This window comes from Pseudorasbora parva, chromosome 18 (assembly GCF_024679245.1).
Source record: "Pseudorasbora parva isolate DD20220531a chromosome 18, ASM2467924v1, whole genome shotgun sequence".
NCBI classification, from domain to species: Eukaryota; Metazoa; Chordata; class Actinopteri; order Cypriniformes; family Gobionidae; genus Pseudorasbora; species Pseudorasbora parva.
The window spans coordinates 31354770-31373159 of record NC_090189.1 but is presented as its reverse complement, the minus strand read 5'-3'; the positions used below and the strand labels follow the sequence as shown (position 1 = coordinate 31373159).

The 18390-nt window shown below is 37.8% G+C and overlaps 1 protein-coding gene across 2 annotated transcripts in view; it reads right to left on the bottom strand.

Moving 5' to 3' along the window:
• Positions 1 to 18390, bottom strand: part of cdc23 (CDC23 (cell division cycle 23, yeast, homolog)) — a 19413-nt gene extending 1023 nt beyond the window's left edge. Inside the window, exons 1-15 of one of the 2 annotated variants that reach the window (XM_067424554.1) lie at positions 18102 to 18390; positions 13493 to 13565; positions 13210 to 13347; positions 13090 to 13132; positions 12905 to 13010; positions 10239 to 10371; positions 9954 to 10131; positions 6322 to 6419; positions 5603 to 5684; positions 3693 to 3846; positions 2440 to 2559; positions 2279 to 2354; positions 2121 to 2182; positions 1958 to 2036; positions 1757 to 1876 (exon numbers count right to left, since the gene is read on the bottom strand). In XM_067424554.1, the coding sequence (XP_067280655.1) occupies positions 1757 to 1876; positions 1958 to 2036; positions 2121 to 2182; positions 2279 to 2354; positions 2440 to 2559; positions 3693 to 3846; positions 5603 to 5684; positions 6322 to 6419; positions 9954 to 10131; positions 10239 to 10371; positions 12905 to 13010; positions 13090 to 13132; positions 13210 to 13227 (1269 nt within the window). In that variant the 5' untranslated portion in view covers positions 13228 to 13347; positions 13493 to 13565; positions 18102 to 18390. Of the gene's footprint in view, positions 1 to 1756; positions 1877 to 1957; positions 2037 to 2120; positions 2183 to 2278; positions 2355 to 2439; positions 2560 to 3692; positions 3847 to 5602; positions 5685 to 6321; positions 6420 to 9953; positions 10132 to 10238; positions 10372 to 12904; positions 13011 to 13089; positions 13133 to 13209; positions 13348 to 13492; positions 13566 to 14397; positions 14537 to 18101 lie in introns of those variants that run through there. The other variant, XM_067424553.1, reaches the window with a different exon arrangement.

The following is an 18390-nucleotide window of genomic DNA, read 5'->3' as shown; positions in this document are numbered from 1 at the left end:
ATAATATAAGGCTATCCATCTCATTGAAAACCCTGTAACCTACCAAAATGTCATTAAAGGGTTACTTCAGCGATTAGCATATGGCTTTTTGTATCAGTAGAAACCCTGGAGTATATTGAAATGTATATTCGATATGTATATATAGTATAACTGAACAAACACGTTCAGTTTTTAATGTAATTTTTTTTAAACTGAACTAATTTGTAGTGTCTCTTCTCTAACTGAACTGAATTTATGAAAATGAACGCGGTCACGGTGGGAAAGTGATCCAGTAGGTGGCTTTGGGAATAGCCTCGTAGGGCAGCGAAGCATTCTGGGAACTGTCTTTCATCCCCATGAGACAAAAATACCTTTTCTGTCTTTTCTCAGTGTAGAAAGCACCAAATAAAAAATAAAAAATCACATTACATTAAAGAGTTAGTTCACCCAAAAATGAAATTTCTTTCATTAATGACTCACCCCAATGTCGTTCCACAGCCGTAAGACCTCCGTTCATCTTCAGAACACAGTTTAAGATATTTTAGATTTAATCTGACAGCGTATCTAAGTGAATGCACACTATACTGTCCATGTCCAGAAAGGGGATAAAAACATCATCAAAGTAGTCCATATGTGACGTCAGTTTTTTAATTAGAATCTCTTGAAGCGTCAAAAATACAAGTTTATTCAGCATCGTCTTCTCTTCCTGGTCTTCTAATCCTCAAATAAAGATTCAAACGGTTGTGAATCAGCGTATTGATTTATGATTCGGATCGCGTGTCAAATTGCCAAACTGCTGAAATCACGTGACATTAGCGATTCGAATCATTGATCGATTTACTGATTCATAACCATTTTAATCTTTATTTGAGGATTGACCACAGACACGGAAGAGAAGACAATGCTGAATAAAGTCGAAATGTATTTTCGATGCTTCAAGAGATTGTAATTAACTAACTGATGTCACATATGGACTACTTTGATGATGTTTTTATTCCTTTTCTGGACATGGACAGTATAGTGTGCATTCACTTAGATACGCTGTCAGACTAAATATAAAATATCTTAAACTGTGTTCCGAAGATGAACGGAGGTCTTACGGGTGTGGAACGACATTAGGGTGAGTCATTAATGGCATAAATTTCATTTATGGGTAAGCTAACCCTTTAATGACCCAGTTTAAATACAGATTCATCTTCCCAGCACTAAAGTACTCCTTTAACAGTAGACGTGTAATCTGGGTACCGTCTTGCATTTTTTAAATCTCATACGGGGGAAGTTTTGTCTTATCAGTGAGGCGCTCAAACATGACAGTCATGCGACTTAGTCTGTAAGTGTTTTTTTAATATGACACCGCACACATCGTAATTCTTGGCACACTCGTTTTACACGTAATTGCCGCCACCTATTGTTGTGGGTCTATTATCGACATGTAAAAGTCTAGACTCTGAATATAAGACAAACCGTTTTTTTTTTCTAGCATTTGGAACAATATTATGGTAATCGTCACACAATGTCAACTGCCATTTCTGGGATATTTTGGCTTCATTTTTCTACAGTGGAAGGAAGTGGAGACACACTAAAGCCTCGTTCAGACTGTTGGTCCAAATCCATTTTTTTGTGCATGTCCGATTGGAATCTGATGCCATTTACATTTTACGTGGTGTGTGAAAGTGAAAAACCATGTAAAATCTGATTAGAGCAGTCAGACTGAAACTTAATTAATCTGAAATGTGATGACCGGAAGTTCTGAGTGGATTGGTCAAAAGAAACTCACGTCATTGTAGTCGCAGCAGCGCTGAGCGCAGAGTGACGCCTCATCGTACAGTTTGTTCTTGAAGTAGTACTGGCCTAGATAACGCAGAGCAGTGCTCACCTCAGCATGCTCCAGCTGCTCCTGAGATCAAAGAAACACATCTGATCAGTCTTAAAGCTTTAATCAAGTGACCTAAACATCAAATCAGATCCAGTAACTTACACCACATGAGAAAATATCCTGGATGTAGATAATGTAGCACTGTGCAGCATCGTCAGATTCATTCAGTTGTTCGTGAAGCCTAAAAGCAAACACAGTTTCATCAAAACACGATGACCATTATCAGCACTCACACAAACACAATCCTGAACAAAAGCTCACTCACTTTGCCAGCTTTAGAAGAGCCATTCTCTCCACATCCCCAACCGAATAAGCCCTCCAGTAACACTGAACCCACAAAAACAAAGATAATAGAATCATTGCGGTTCTATTCTGAGAGAAAATGATCTATTCCAGTGCTGAATAATCATCATAACTGTTCACCTTTTTGGCCTCAACTTGCTGAGACAGTTTCTCGTAACATTCACCAAGAGCTACGAGCATGCGCGAGTCATTAGGCCTGATACAAAGACAGCATTAGTGATCTTCCTTGGGTCAATATTGCATTAAACAGACTAAATGATTCATGTATGTGATGCAATCACCGGAGTTGATGGGCCTTCCTGTAGTAGTAGAGCGAGTAGAAAGGCATTTTGAGGATCTCGTAGGTCTGTCCAAGTCCGTACCAGGCCCTGTAGTCCCTTTTGTTCACTTCGATTGCATGTCTAAGAGACAGGAGACAATATTAAATACATTTTTAGGCTAAAAATGTAGCACTAATTTTATTTCTTAAAGGGGTGGTTGCATGTGATTTTACTTTTTTAACTTTAGTTAGTGTGTAATGCTGCTGCTTGAGCATAAACAGTATCTGCAAAGTTACAGCGCTGAAAGTTACGGCAGTTTATTGCCTACAAAAACGGCCGGTTTGGACTACAACAAGCTTCTTCACAGGTTGGTGACATCATGAACCCTTGCTTGTCTCCGCAGATGTGACTTCTGCCCGTAATGGTAAGGGCCGTGGCGTTTCCGGACAACCTGTGCTTGGCACGTCAGCCAATAAAAATACATGAAACTACATTTGGCCATCTAACCAATCTAAGACCATTGCGTTTTTCAGAGGGATGGGCTTCATAGAAGCAGGAAGCAAACGAGTCGTTCAAAGGACAGTGGAGACAGCGGTGTAGAATAAAGGTAAAATATAAGAAAAATACAGAGTTTAGGGGAAAAAAAGTATTAAGAAATATGTTGTACTGCGCCCCGTAAACACAACCAAGCCTAGAAAAAAACCACGGAACCACCCTTTTAAAGGACAACTCCGGTGAAAAATGAACCTAGGGGTAATTAACGCGCAGAGTAGATCGTTCTCTGGGATGCGTTTTCATGAAAATCGAATGTAAAGAATTTTATCCCTAAAAACAGATTAGCTTAAAATGCTTGTCTATGGGGCATAGTGTTATTAACAAGTGATTTAATTTTACTACTCTAATAAGGCTCAAAATAGCCTCACACCAACATGGTAGCATAATGAGGGTCCCTACATGCAAACCAAAGCATTGAGAACTTTGTAAGTGTACAAACAGTTTAATAAGAAGACACTTTATAAAGACAGTCCATCACGCGTTTACGGACAGGCGCCATCTTTGAAAACAGTCGAGCCACGAACGCTGTGCTAAGTGATGACTGTGACTTGGAATCTCATATGGTCCATTGTTTCCAGAAGAAAGCACTGAACTAATTATATATATACCCATATATACATATACTTCTTAAATTTTTCACGCAATCCACGTGGACTATACATTTTAAGTCGGAAAATAAGAAAATCCACGTAAATATGGAAAAATCTCATCCCTGGTACCTGTAGGCCTGAATGGCAGCTGATGTGTTTTTCATCTCCATGTACTCATGACCCATGAGGGTCCAGGCTCCCAGACAGCGTGGATTCAGCTTCAGAGCACGCTGAAAATACAGGGCGGCTTTCTCATGCTGAGACCGCAGACTGTAGTAGTTTCCTGTGAGCGGACAACAAAACTAAATTTTCAGAAGTGACTTATGGCCGATGTTGTTCAATTTCAAGGATATATTATTGTAGGCTACTTCCTGTTTTGCAAGTTTTTTCTTACATCCCTGTTCAAGAAATTAAAAACTTGCTTAACTGGAAGGCACTGTTTGCGCACACACACTTCCTTGGGAAAATACTGATACTGAAATACTTATACTGACAATATTGTCACTTAACCAGATTTATGACCATCGATACAATGTTGTGTCCACTTTACATCCCCCTAAGAATCAAACACTTACAGTCTGAGCGACATGTACAGTGACTATATATAATATATTAAAGAACATAGATAAAGTTGTCTAGAATATATAAAGAACAGGCAATAGAGTTATATATGGAATTAGTGGTGGGCGATATCTGGATATTTAAAATATATATTGAGATATTTTTTAAACACGATATGGATTTTGAAATATCGTATATATCAATATATTGTTTATATTTAATTCTGATTCCGCCACTTTGCATGTTTGCCTTCTCTGTGCTGTGCTCGCTCCCCTCGCGTGCCTCCCGTCTCCTTGCTTTTGTTCCCCATCCCCTCGCGTGTTGTCTCATTGAACACGGCGGCGTCCACAACCAGGTTAGGATTAGTTATCTTGTTGACAAGCGCGTGCATTGTTCAAGACTCAGTTTAGAGACCATGATTTTCCTTCTCACACAACTGCTTGCTAAAATTCATAAAGAAATATTAATGTTCATCATAGTTCAAATCGCATGTTTCACCCACAGTCAGGTGATGACACTATTGGTGCGAGACGCACTCGCAGTCGCAATCTTTATGATGTTTATGATTCGTGTCTAACTGATTGCATGGTTTTCAGACAGTTCATGCAGTTCAAAGTACAAGTCGTGAGTCAAAATGATTGCATATTATTTGAAAACATTAAAAAATATTGCAATATCATTATTATTATTTTGTCAGCTTTATCACGGGATTATGATGAATAGGTCTATTCATGTTTTAACCAAGAGGGAAAAACGCGACATCCCGGATGTCCTGAGACACAGTGCTCTTCTGTAAGTTGTACTGTATCATATAGCCTACCTTCTGACGTTCATATTTCGTTCTCTAAGTTAAAAAAAAGGGAATATCCTGTGCGCGTGATCCACTTGATCTGCCGCTTACACCGAGGCGCTCAGTCACGCTTTATTAAAGAGCGCAACTACTGTTTGAATTTAGATATAAATTAAACCGAAATTGAAAGATGAAACCTTTTTTCGTATTAAAACTAAAAAAGTGCAAAGATTATTGCGATTATTGGATATGGACAGATATACGGTAGGCCACGCCTGATCACAGTAGGCTAATAGTCATATGCAGGATTTGATATGAAGCGTCCGTAACGGTCAAGTCCGTAACGTATTTTTATGGTTGTTCAGACCAAAGTAGTGAGGTGAATTGTCAATCCTAATAAGCATATACATAATTTTAAAGTTTCAAGCTATTTGTATAATTGTTGTTATATAAACTTAACCTTTAAAACGTTATGGACGTGACAGAGCACTGAAGAGCCGTGACTTCTTATTTATAGCCCTTATAAATTCAAGGTGTTATGACTAAATCAGTTTATTTATATCTCATATTTTGAAAGCATGAACTGAATGAACAGAAAGCAATATGTATTATTTATTTTATTTTACAGTTAAAATATTATTTATGTAATCAGGGATTAACTCCATTGCCTGTTCTTTCTCATCCTCACCTATGACGCAGCATGTTTCCACTCTGTATTTATCTATTTCCACCAGATTATGGGCCAGGTAACTGAGCTCTGGCTTCATGCTCTGAAAAATAAGACAAACAAACAGAGGATCTTAACACAATATTATCTAGTAAAACTGGCATTCATTTCTGCATGCATTTTCATATTATCCTAGATCTTCCATAGTTTAATATAATATCAGCAGATAATCCATCATTAATATTTTACTGGAATATTGTAATCTGACCCAAAAACCCATATGGTTCTGATATCCTGTAATATCCCCAAGCACAGTCAAATCCCCCTTGGACCCAAAAGCAATTCAATTGTCTGAGACAACTGTATGGGCACTCCTTGATTAGACATGATAGAAAATCACTTTATGGTGTATTTAGTGTTAAAGTCAGCATAAAATGGACGTTGTAATCGTCTCTTCTTCCCTATTGTGATGTATATTAGAGTGAAAATGTAGAGTAAATGTGGGACTTGGATTTTGTCCATGTGGAATTGATTGGATAGTTGTGGTTTCCTATTGCTGTCATGTCATGTGAGTGACATGTTATCCCACCCTCACGCGGTAAACACATCATCAGAGAAGAGAGTTTGATTCAAGATTATAAGGGCGCATGAATAAAAAAAACAATAATTGCACATTTTGATTTCATGGCGACTTTGATTTCATGGTAATCACTTTAAACCCCTGATCAGCAGCTTCTTACCCGGACATAAAGCAGGTTGGAGAAGGTGTCCATGTTTTCGATGCGAAAAGGATCCTGTTCCCGGAGTTCATTAAACAAATATAAGGCTTGATCAATATCTGGGGGAAGAAAAATTAGCAACACTTTACACTAAGGTCCCATTAGTTTTTATTGTAAAGAGTTATCATTATAGTATAATCCTCTTTTCTTCATCCAGATTTTTTAAACATTTCATTCATTTCATTTACACATTCATTTTAAAGGTACACAATATAACTTTTTTTATTGACAAAATTGACACAATTAGCTTGGTTGAGGATGACAATGTCAAGATTCATCAGGCTCAACTTGTGAAAGAATGGTTAGGAGGGAGCATGAAGAATCATTTTCCCATGAATCGATGATATTGATCGACCGATATTGATTTTTTATAACCGATACCAATTATTTGCATGTTTGTACCGATAACCGATATAGAACCGATATTTATTAATTGTGTTATTTCTGTTTTGTACAATTACAGCAACAGTATGAAGAGCTTTTTTAACACTGTAATTTTTGCAGTTTCACTCCCTTACATACAGAACAAAAGACATTTACATCAATAAATCAGTGCTAAGTCTTTTTAACAGTAATGCTGTTTTACCTTTTTATTTATGAATACAGCCATATTAACAACAGCCAAAATACATTTATAAAGTCTAATGTTTTCAAATGGAGAACATAAATAAATGAGAGTTGAGTCTATCAACTCCCTATAACTATGAACATAAATATAAGCATTCATTTAAACTACAGTTTTAAAAGGTTTGTGTGTTGAATAGACTAAAGAGTGAATATTCTCTGTAATAGCTATGATGTATTCGCGGGTTTGTTTATTCTTCTTATAGAATCTTATCTCATCTAGTACGGTCTCAAAATTAATGAAATGCTGATGACATAGTGCTGTTTTCATCTCTGCATTAAACTTACACGTCTCACAGAGCTAATTAGATGTTTATTATATAAATGTTATATAGCAGACGTTAATATAATTTAAGGAGTTTTAAACAAGTCAGTCTTGTTTACATATGGTGACTAGCCTATATGCTGGAGCAATCAACTCTGTGAGAGAACAGCTGAATGTGACTGAGAATAAACACAGAAAGAGAAATAAGTTTGTTGCTTTTATTTCCAACACGCTCTCATTCATGGCTGTTTTATTTCATTCATGTGAAGTTACGTCTTTATTTTGACATGACGGATTACCTGACTGCACTCCGTGCGCCAAGTTTAAACTACATAACTACATATCATCTCATAACATCTTATTTGTGCATATCTCGATTGTGCATGACTGGTATGTTAAAAGTTAATTAAAGGGTTACTTCAGTGATTAGCATATGGCGTTGTACCAGTAAAAACCCTGAAGTATATTCAAATGATTGTGCTTTCCCCCCTTAAATCCCCCTGAGACAAGAGATTTATGCATTTTATTTCTGGAAAAATTCCTCCTATGATGGAAATTGACGATATTTGCATCATAGGAGGAATGTTTGGAATAAGGCTAAAGACTACAGCCAGCAGAGGGAGCCATTTCCGCATGTTTTGAACTCGTGCATGGGGGATGGGAGATCACGCTCAGCTGGCAGGGAGAGCTCAGCAGGCAGCTGCAGGCACTCATTTAAATGGAGCTATGGTGAGCAATGTAAGTGTTTTAACTTCTCAAATTAATTTCGATGAAAGTTAAGCTTGCAAAGACATGAACTGAAAAGCGCCAGACTGAACTCGCGTTGTGAGTGTATGCCGCAAGTGTAGTCGCGATTGCTCTCATCACGAGCTCATTAGCTCATTTCTCTCACTCCTGCAGTTAGCACGGTGACTCACTCATTATATTTAACAGACATGTTCAGGTTTTAATTGTAGTGTCTTCAACTCAGTCACAGTAATCCAGTAGGTGGTTTTGGGAATGGCCTCACAGGGCAGTGAAGCATTCTGGGAATTGTAGTCTTTCATCCCCATGAGACAAAAATACATTTTCTGTCTTTTCTCAGTCTAGAAGGCACCAAATTCAAAAATAATTTCACATTTATACTACATTGATGACCCAGTTTAAATACAGATTCATTTTCCCAGCGCTGAAGTACCCCTTTAATTAAGGGATACAGGTTATTTTACCTTTGAACACCGTTGTTGACTCATCTCCCCTCAGACGCAGTCCTTTAATGGTGCGCTTGATTTGGGGAAAATGCTTAAATATCGGGAATCTGATATATCAGTCGATCACTAATCAAGAGGTGCATTCATTTTTGGTCCAAGTCTTATATTGAAAATGCAAGAGTCCAGCACTCTGTAAAGTCTGCTCCAACACATCCCAAAGACTTTCAATTAATTTAGGGTCTGAAATGATTCTTCATGCTCTTCCCAACCTTTCTTTGCAGTTTGAGCCTGATAAATTTTGACATTGTCATCCTGGACAATGATGATGGCCTCATAATGTGTCTCAACACTCAATCAATTGACCCTTCGCTAAGCCCCGGCCACCTTAGTTACTGTTGCTACGCCTTGTCAAGCTTTCGCGCCTGGCACGTCTATTATAGTATGTATGCCAAGGAGGAGAACAGGTGAAATATCTGAGAGGACAAGACAAACAGCACTGCAGTATGCATTCGCAGGATAAATCCGCGACATACTATGCAACCGATTAGAAAATAATTCCATTAAAATTGAAGATAAAGCCTATAGTCCCAGCACAATCAGCAGCCGTCTCATACGCTTGTTCATGCACAGCAGGGTAAGTGAAATTAGAAAATAATCAAATAATAATAAATCAAACAGCTTATCAATAAATCTTGTGGAAAAAACACAAGACATGAGCCTGAACACTTAGCAATGATTCTCCTGCCTATATTTAGCGTGCCGGCGAACACGTCGTGGGTCTAAACTACCCCTTTGACCAGAAATAATGACCTAAGCCATTCATCAAAAACCCCAGAGTTACTGAAATACAGAAAGTCACTCTCTCAAACATGATGGGCTTTTTTCATTTAATAAACACGGCCACTGCAACAAGTAGTGTGTAATGTTGCTGTTAGAGCATAAATAATACCTGTAAAATTATAAAGTTCAATGCCAAGCGAGATATTTTATTTAACAGAAGTTCCCTTTAAAGCCTACAGCGAGCAGCCGGTTTGGACTACAGCAGGAAGTGCAGGGATGTAATGACGTGACTAGAACCGTTTGTTGACTAACCCTCCGCCCACAAGAACACGCAAAAAAGGGGGCGTAGTCTTGTTGCTCTCCTACGTGGAGAAGAGCGCACATTCAGCGCTTGCATCTCCCCGTTATGGTAAGAGGCGGGACCTTTCCCGGCAAAGTGCACTAAGCTGCTGTCCAATCACAACACGGGAAGCGCTGGCCCAATCAGAACTCGTTACGTATTTCTGAAGGAGAGACTTCATAGAACAAGGAAATCATCAGGCCGTTTTTAGCACAGAGAAAACAGCGCTGTACAGATAAGTCAATTGTGTTTTTTTACACGCGAAACATGAACTCATGTTATATTGCACACTGTAAACATAATCAAAGCTTCGAAAAAATGCGAAAAACGGGACCTTTAAGCATCTGCAAATTTAAACCAAATTAATTTGCTGTTTGCTGCAAATAACAGTCACCTCGTATGTTATGGTAGGCCACGGCGATCTGGGAGATGATGTAGGTGCTCTTGGCAAACCCTGCTTCCATAAGGCTCTGATATTTCTGCAGCGCCTCTTTGATCATCTGCAGTTCAGTGTACATGTGCGCCATGAAGAAATCCCTCACCCAGCAGTCTGGCAGAGACAGGGACTTCAGCTGAGTGACAAAACAAAGAAGCTATTATCAGTATGTTGAAGTGCCTACTTCAGTGTTCCTTCAATGAACTAAAGCATGACAGAGCACAGCCGGTTGGGAAAAAGCACCATTTCAATATTGGTGATGAGATTGCAGAGCTCCAGCCATGATCCCCAGTGCAGAGGGAGAGCGTGTGTCGCAGCGACAAAGATCTCTACCGCCTCCTTCAGCAAATCCAGTTTCCGAAGAACCACCCCATAACTGGTCAAAAACAAGATTATATTAACAAAAAATTAACAAGCAGTCCTAGAAAATCACTGTTTTTTAAACTAGTGGTTCTCAAATATTTTCCTACTTTTTGCAAACCAAACCTGCGACCCATTCGTCGTCACAACCGAGTGTTGGGGAAAGTTGCGCTACTGTGCTACTCATTAAAAAAGTAACTATTTGTGTTAGTTACTTTTTATGGAAAGTAATGTGTTACATTACTTTTCCTCACTTGGGCTGGTCTTGTATTTCTAATTTTTTTTTTTAATTGACATGACATGAATAAGCTTTAAGCTGAATATAAAAAATGTTAATACTGAATTTGTGAAAAGCGAGACAGAACTATGTCTTCATACTCAAATTCTCTAAACATGGGGACAGGAGAGCTGTCAGTCAATAAATGGGAAAAATATGTAACTTACATTACTTATTTTATAAAAATAACTGATGTTTTGTTGTAAATTTAAAAGTAATGTGATAATTTACTAGTTATTAAAAGAAAATTAATCTGATTAGATAACTCTTATTACTTGTAATGTGTTACACCCAACCAGTGTTGGGCAGTAACTAGTTACAAGTTACAGTAATAATATTACTTTTCCTGGTAACTAGTAGTGTAAATAATTTGACTAATAAAATGTAAGTAATAATATTAGTTACCATCTAAAAAACGTCTAGTTACTTTTTTTGTCACAACTGCTAATGATTATAAAATCCAATCATCCCTATCAGTTTTCATAATCGTTGTTGTGCGTGTACGACTGTCAGGGCCGTGTTAAGCCTTTGCGGGGCCCTGGGCTAAGCTTTTGTGGGACTCTTGACACCCCAACCCCCCCCCCCCCCCCCCCCCCCCAAACTTAAACTTAAAGTGATTACAAGTTCATATCAATATTAATTTACAAAGCATGATAGATTATTGTCAGCATTACAATACACCCTTTAAATGTCAGGTTTAAACAACGTTTTATTCAATTAATCACTTTATATTTACTTTATATTTATTATAGATCACGTTGCTCATGCAAGTGGCAAAATATTTAAACTATAGGCCTATGTTAAAATCTAAATCTTTTACATTAAAACTTACAATAGACCAAAAGTCTAGTCTTTAATTTCTTTAATTTTTAAATCTTTTAAGAAATCCTGCATGTCATAAAGAACTATTTCTCCACCTTCAAGAAAGGACGAGAGCTCTCCATAATTATGTCTCCCTTTTTCCCTAAATGTGTCTGTTTCCTTGCTTTACCCGAGGCAAAAAGTAATTGAAACAGATTAGACTTTAAATTATATGAATCTGTGGTGAAATAACCAGATTTTCACTTCAATTCATGTTTATTTTAATGCGAACGTTCTATCACTTTAATTCAGCGCGTCCAGCACAAAATAGACTATGTGTAGAAACGATCGACGCGCTGCTGCAGCACAGATGCACCGCTCCTGGAAAGCACTGCCGGACCACATCCGAGTGCAGTGAGAAAGCTGAAATCCGTTAACATTGGGACGGAATATATAACAGGCGATCTATTCGTGATCAAACTATTTGCGTTGCAGATCTGAGCAGTTCATAGGAGTCATTTGTTGGACTACTACACAATAATTGAAAGACATGTTTTATTGCTATTATCTCATCATATTTTAAGCACTGCTAATGTAAATCGGTAGAGGAACAATTTATATTTTATGCATTGGGAATTTGGGATACACTAGCTGCCTGCTGAGGTGGCAATGGTCTTTCTTAGGGTGGCAGTTGAAACCCCGGATCCCGCCCCTGTCATATTTTCTTACATTTTCTTACATCCCCCCCAAAAAAGGATAACGCAAAAGAGAATTGTCTCGGGGGCCCCCTGGTGTTTGGGGCCCTGGGCTGCAGCCCATGTTGCCCATTAGGATAACGCGGCCCTGACGACTGTCCGATAAAAGGTTTGAAAGTGTTTCCTGTTGAGATTCAGATGTGAGCTGTGAAAAACTAGTGGTGAGCAATAGGCTAAAAAAAACAAGTTTAAAATTAAACATGAATGCAAATAGTGTATATTACTTATTATAGGAAATTAATTTAACTTAAAGGTCCAGTGTGTAATATTTATGAGGGTCTATTGACAGAAATGCAATATAATATACATAATTATGTTTTCAGTGGAGTATAATGAACCGTAATGTTTTTATTGCCTTAGAATGAGCCATTTCTATCCACAGTGAAAATGAGCCATTTCTAGCTACCCTTAGAGTGAAATCACCATTTTGGGCCTCCGTTGTTTTAACAGTAGCCCTAAATGGACAAACTGCTCTACAGAGCGCTAGCTACTCTCTGCTGTCTCAGACGACATCTTTGTCATGTGTCAGCCACCATAGCATCTCTATGTGTTTCGAAAGACAGGGGTGAGCGGTGGACAGTTGCATCTCACAACCTCACCACTAGATGCCGCTAAAATTTACACAGTGCAGTCTAACTAATTTCCGTTGGTCGGGAGTAATGAGTAAAGTAATAATTTTGCTTTTGAAAAGATATAATATAACTTTTGATACATACAGATAAAGCGCAAATCCATCCAGCTCTCCTGTGCTATGCTTTTTGCTCAATTCCACCCGAAGTTCTCGCAGGGCTTCGTTTCGGACCTGACCCTTTTCCAATGGACCTGCAACCAAACATATGCTTATGATGGGAGCAGTGGAGACGTCTTTGCTGGAGGCGCCGTTAAAAACGCTTTCTCTTACCAAGGCTGTCGACTGTCTCGTCGTCTTTCTTTTTTTCCCCTGACTGAGAGAATTTTAAAAAATTAATATCCAAAGCGAAGAGATCGAAAATATTTACAAAACATCAGTGAAACATCTTACCAGGTAGCGTGAATACATATAAAGGAAATATGCTTTCTGACTCCTGCAGCCACGGAGAAAATATGCAGCTCGATCATATTCCTTCAAGTCAAAATATGATTTGGCAAGACAAAGAGCATCCAAATCTTGGGCGTCATCCTGGAAGAAAGGGCAAGACCGTCAATGTTCCACCTGCATGTCTTCAGGCAAAAAAAAGTTATCTACACCTTATTAACATCTGAAAATATCTTATAGCCAGCTCTCAACTATTTTATACCGGAAGCAAGAAAAACTTCATACTGACCTCAGTTAGCTCCTGTGGTGGAGGGATCTCTTTCAGAGGAAGAGGATCCAAAGAAAAAGCCAGTTCAGATGCCCTAAAACACATATGACCAGTTTTCAAAAGTTATACAATTGAGTTTGTTTGTAAACAGACTACTAGTCAAAAGTTTTTGGACAGTACGATTTTTTTATGTTTTTAAAATAAAGACTGCATTTATTTGATTAAAAATACAAAAACTGAAAAAGCAGTAATATTGTGAAAAATTATTCAAACGTAAAATAACTTTTTTACAGTCTATAATTAATACATACACACGCACGCAAGCACGCGCGCACACAGCACGGTGTTAAACGAAGCAGAAAATTATCTTCAGTAAATCTTGTTACTTGCCCTGGACCATGGTAATGCTATAGTATTTATTTACCGTACTATGGTGCTGCATGATTGTCATATTTATTCTTTACATAGTACAACCAGTTAAATTCTATCAATAAATAATTAGTTTAAAGACGTGCCATACGAGATCTTTGGAAACACAACACAGTTCTTTTTTATAATATATAGTTATATATATATATATATATATATATATATATATATATATATATATATATATATATATATATATATATATATATATATAGAATATGGTTGTAAATAGGTAGCACTGGTACAACGGTACGTCAAACATCATGGTATTACTACAGTGGTATAAAATCCCATGTTACAGACGCGACTAAAACTGGTGCATAAACGCTGTCTATGTAGCCCGATCACTAACTGTAGATATTGAGATAGACATATTTGCTGTTATTTCATTGTGTTAACGTTAGCTGTCAAGCTAACTGTCACCCATAAATACAGAAAAATTAAATAACTGGCTGTATTTTTAATATGCGTTACATTATAAATATAATTGTTTTTACCATTTCACGCTGTGGACGAGTCCTCTTTCCTTACACTGCGCTATAATAGAAATAAGTTGCTTTTTAATTTGAACCAAGTCACCAAACTCACTGCTGCGGGTAGCCGCCATTTTTCATAAATACGTCATGCCGACGCAACCACAGCGCAAGAGCTGATTGGTCAAACCGACGCAGAACGTAACAGAAATAAATTCACCCACATAACGTTACACCCTTTTCGTACTTTTAGTTTAAAAACTATAATAAACATTTTCTTGTTAACTGGCTTGTAATGAATGTATAAGGCTTATGTCTGACTTGCCTTTCTGACTTATTGCATTATAATTTAAATAAGTGATGCAATGAGACTATAGCCTACTGTAAAATCAGCAGTATCACTGGCAATATTTCTTCCCAGTTTAAAATAGAAATATTGTAATTTAGAATTTCTTTGTTTTATTTATTTATTTATTTATTTTGCAGAACATATAAGATTATCCTGAAAGGAAATGGATTCCTTCTGATCTGACAATCTAGTATCTGTAAAACTGCATTCTGCATCTTAAAAATATATCTAAATTACGGCACATGCTTTCAATGCAAAATGCTGAACAGTTACTATCTGTTCATGAGCTCAAAGCTATGCTCTACTGGGTTGTTGCCCTGCTCGCTTAATAAACAAACTCCAACTAGTCCAAAACGCAGCAGCTCGAGTTCTTAATCAAGAAGTAGGATCTTATTAGCCCAGTTCTGTCAACACTGCACTGGCTCCATGTTAAACATCGCATACAATTTAAAATCTTGCTTAATTACAAAGTACTAAATGGCATCCACACTAATGTTAGTCTCTCTGTTTATCTTGCAGTCGGCCGGATATGACAACACATCCTGGATTGTCTGCTGTGACCGTGTCAATTGGTGACTCTTCTGAATTTGCCGCACTGGCATGTCATTCTCAATCCGGTTGTTAAGGCTGACGTCATGCGGTAGCGCTTCCGGGTCCAAAAAATTTTATACCCAAGAAAAACTACAAACGGTGCTAATATACACAAACAATGTGCTGTAATACTACAAAAAGTTATAATAATAACCTTTTTCTCCATACCAAAATTCCAGATGGCCAGACAGTGATTCATCTTTTATAAATCGTTAAAATATTAATGTCTGTAATGCTGTGACCATAGAGAATGTTGTGTAGACTGTAAGTATTTAAAATGTTTAACTTTTTTAAATGTTTGATGTTTAATATGAAAAAATAGCGCTCATAAACGGGCATCAATGGCATTCTCAAGGGAAACGAGTTGAGGCTTGGACCCAGAAACGGCGTTCCTTATGTCACAACTTAACAAGCGGATAAACCCGTCTCTGGCACAATAACTCTGATCTTTCAAGTATTCATACTCTTGTGTTATCGACGCGCCATCCTAAATAAACCTGTCTTTTGTGTGATACCCAGAAATGCCAAATATTCCGATCTAAAATGATTTCTGACCTGTAACGTTGCCAGAATAATAATCATACACTGTTTGATAATAGGCCAGAGGAGAACTGGCACCCTGACTGAGTCTGGTTTCTCCCAAGGTTTATTTTTCTCCATCATGCCCTGATGGAGTTTTGGTTCCTTGCCACTGTCGCCTTTGGCTTGGCTTGCTCAGTTGGGGACACTAAAATTATGATCCAAGTTATTCAACTAAGTATACAAATTAAATAAATTAATTAGGTCTTATTTAATTTTATAAACTATAATACTGATCTGCCAACATTGTCGCTATATGATAAATTAAAATAAGCTGATAACATCACTGTTTTCTCCAGAACGACTGTACAGCCAAATCTAATTTTGTTGCAATATTATCCTGTTTAACACTGTGAAGCAGCTTTTAAACAATCGTCATTGTAAAAGCGCTATATAAATAAAGTCAATTGACTGATTGATTGAAAATGTTCCCTAACATGAAGGATTGTTTTTTTTTACCACAGGACAAAGCTCCAATCCACACAGCCAGGCCAATAATGTGTGGATGGAGGACCACCAGATCAAGACCCTGTCATGGCCCTCACAATCTCCAGACCTGAACCCCATTGAAATACTCTGGAATGTAAGCAAGAGCGTCACCGGCTTGTACCATTAAATAATGCCAAAGCTGCTTGAATGTTTCCTCATAATGTTGCCCAGCATGTAAAGATGCATGAAAGCTGTGATTGGAAATCAGGGTTATCCCACCAAATATTGATTCTGAGCACTTCCTAAGTTAAAACATTCCTAAGTTGAAACATACCTATTGTGTTGTTTAAAAAATGAAGATAAAATAGTTTTCATTGCATTATTTGAGGTCTGAAAACATGGCATCTTTTTTCATTATTTTGACCAGTTGTCATTTTTTGCAAATAAATTCTTTAAATGACAATATTGTTATTAATAATTTTGCAGGTTTCTTAAAATACACACACATACACACACACACACACACACACACACACACACACACACACACACACACACACACACACACACACACACACACACACACACACACACACACACACACACACACACATGTCGTGTTTCCATGTTTTATGGGGACTTTCCATAGGCGTAATGGATTTTATACTGTACAAACTGTACATCCTATCCCCCTACACTGCCCTTACCCCTAAACCTACCCATCACAGGAAACATTCTGCATTTTTACTTTCTCAAAAAAACTCCTTCTGTGTGATTTATAAGATGTTTTCCTCATGGGGACCTAAAAATGTCCCCACAAGGACAAGAATTTCGGATATTGCCATCTTTGTGGGGACATTTTGTCCCCATAACGTAGGGATTACCAGGTCACACACACACACACATATATATATAGGGCTGTCAATCGATTGAAATATTTAATCGCGATTAATCGCATGATTGTCATGAGTTAACCCGCGATTAATCGCACATTTTTAGCAATTGTAAATGTATCTTAAATTAAGTTTAAATTAAGTTTTTAATACTTTATCAACATGGGTATGGACAAATATGCATGTTTTATGCAAATGTACATTTATTATTAGTGAAACAATACTTTTTCAATAATAATCAATAATACACCATGAAGTCTAGACGTATCAAAGGTCATAGATGTTTATCAAATAAATTGTTCATGTCTCTTAAACCTAAACTTAAAAATTAAGAATAAGTAGTGATTTCTCTCATTTTAAGAATATAAGGGAGTTTTTACACTGGTAGTTTAATTCGGAGCAGCTCACAGTTCGTATGAAAAATTAATAATGTGAAAGCTGTCATGCGGACCTGAGCGCACCAGAACCACACCATACGGAGGCCTGTATTCCACCAGTAGGAATATAGTGCGGCCCCTTTAAGAGATCTGCGTTCCCTATTGAACTGCGGTATTTTGAGTGCGTGTGCCGAACTGTGCCGCGATTCACCTGAACATTGTGCGTAACACGGACTCAGGAGCGCTTGTTCAGAAAAGATTCAGAAAAGATACAAATTTAGTTCAATAAAACACATGTACTGTAAGTGGTAATGGTGTTAATGATTTACCTCAGAACAGGGGCGTAGCACCAAATTTTGGGCCCTGGGTACAAACCATCTTGCTGGGCCCCCGTACCATGTATGTGTATTTATAGAAAAATATATATTTTTTATATCCCCCCCCCCACCCACCCCTGCCTCAGGCCCTGGTTACTCAGTACCCTTTATCCCCCCAGTCCCACGCCCCTGCCTCAGAATGAGAGTGAGCTTCAGTGCGTCGCGCTCGGACTGCAGAATGTGCTCCGTGAAAAAACGCACTTTTCTTTCTTATAAGTCGCGGTTCCCTCCGCTCACACACGAAGAGACTCTTCTTCAGGTGGGAGCATATAGACCTGGAGTCTAATAAAAGTTAAACAGAAAATATGGTAGCTTATGTTGGCAATAACTGCACTTTTGGTTTAGAATAGTAATGTTAATATCAACCCTTTTCTTTCTCTGTTAATGTTTGCTGCTGCATTCTTTGCGTCTGACTGCTCTCA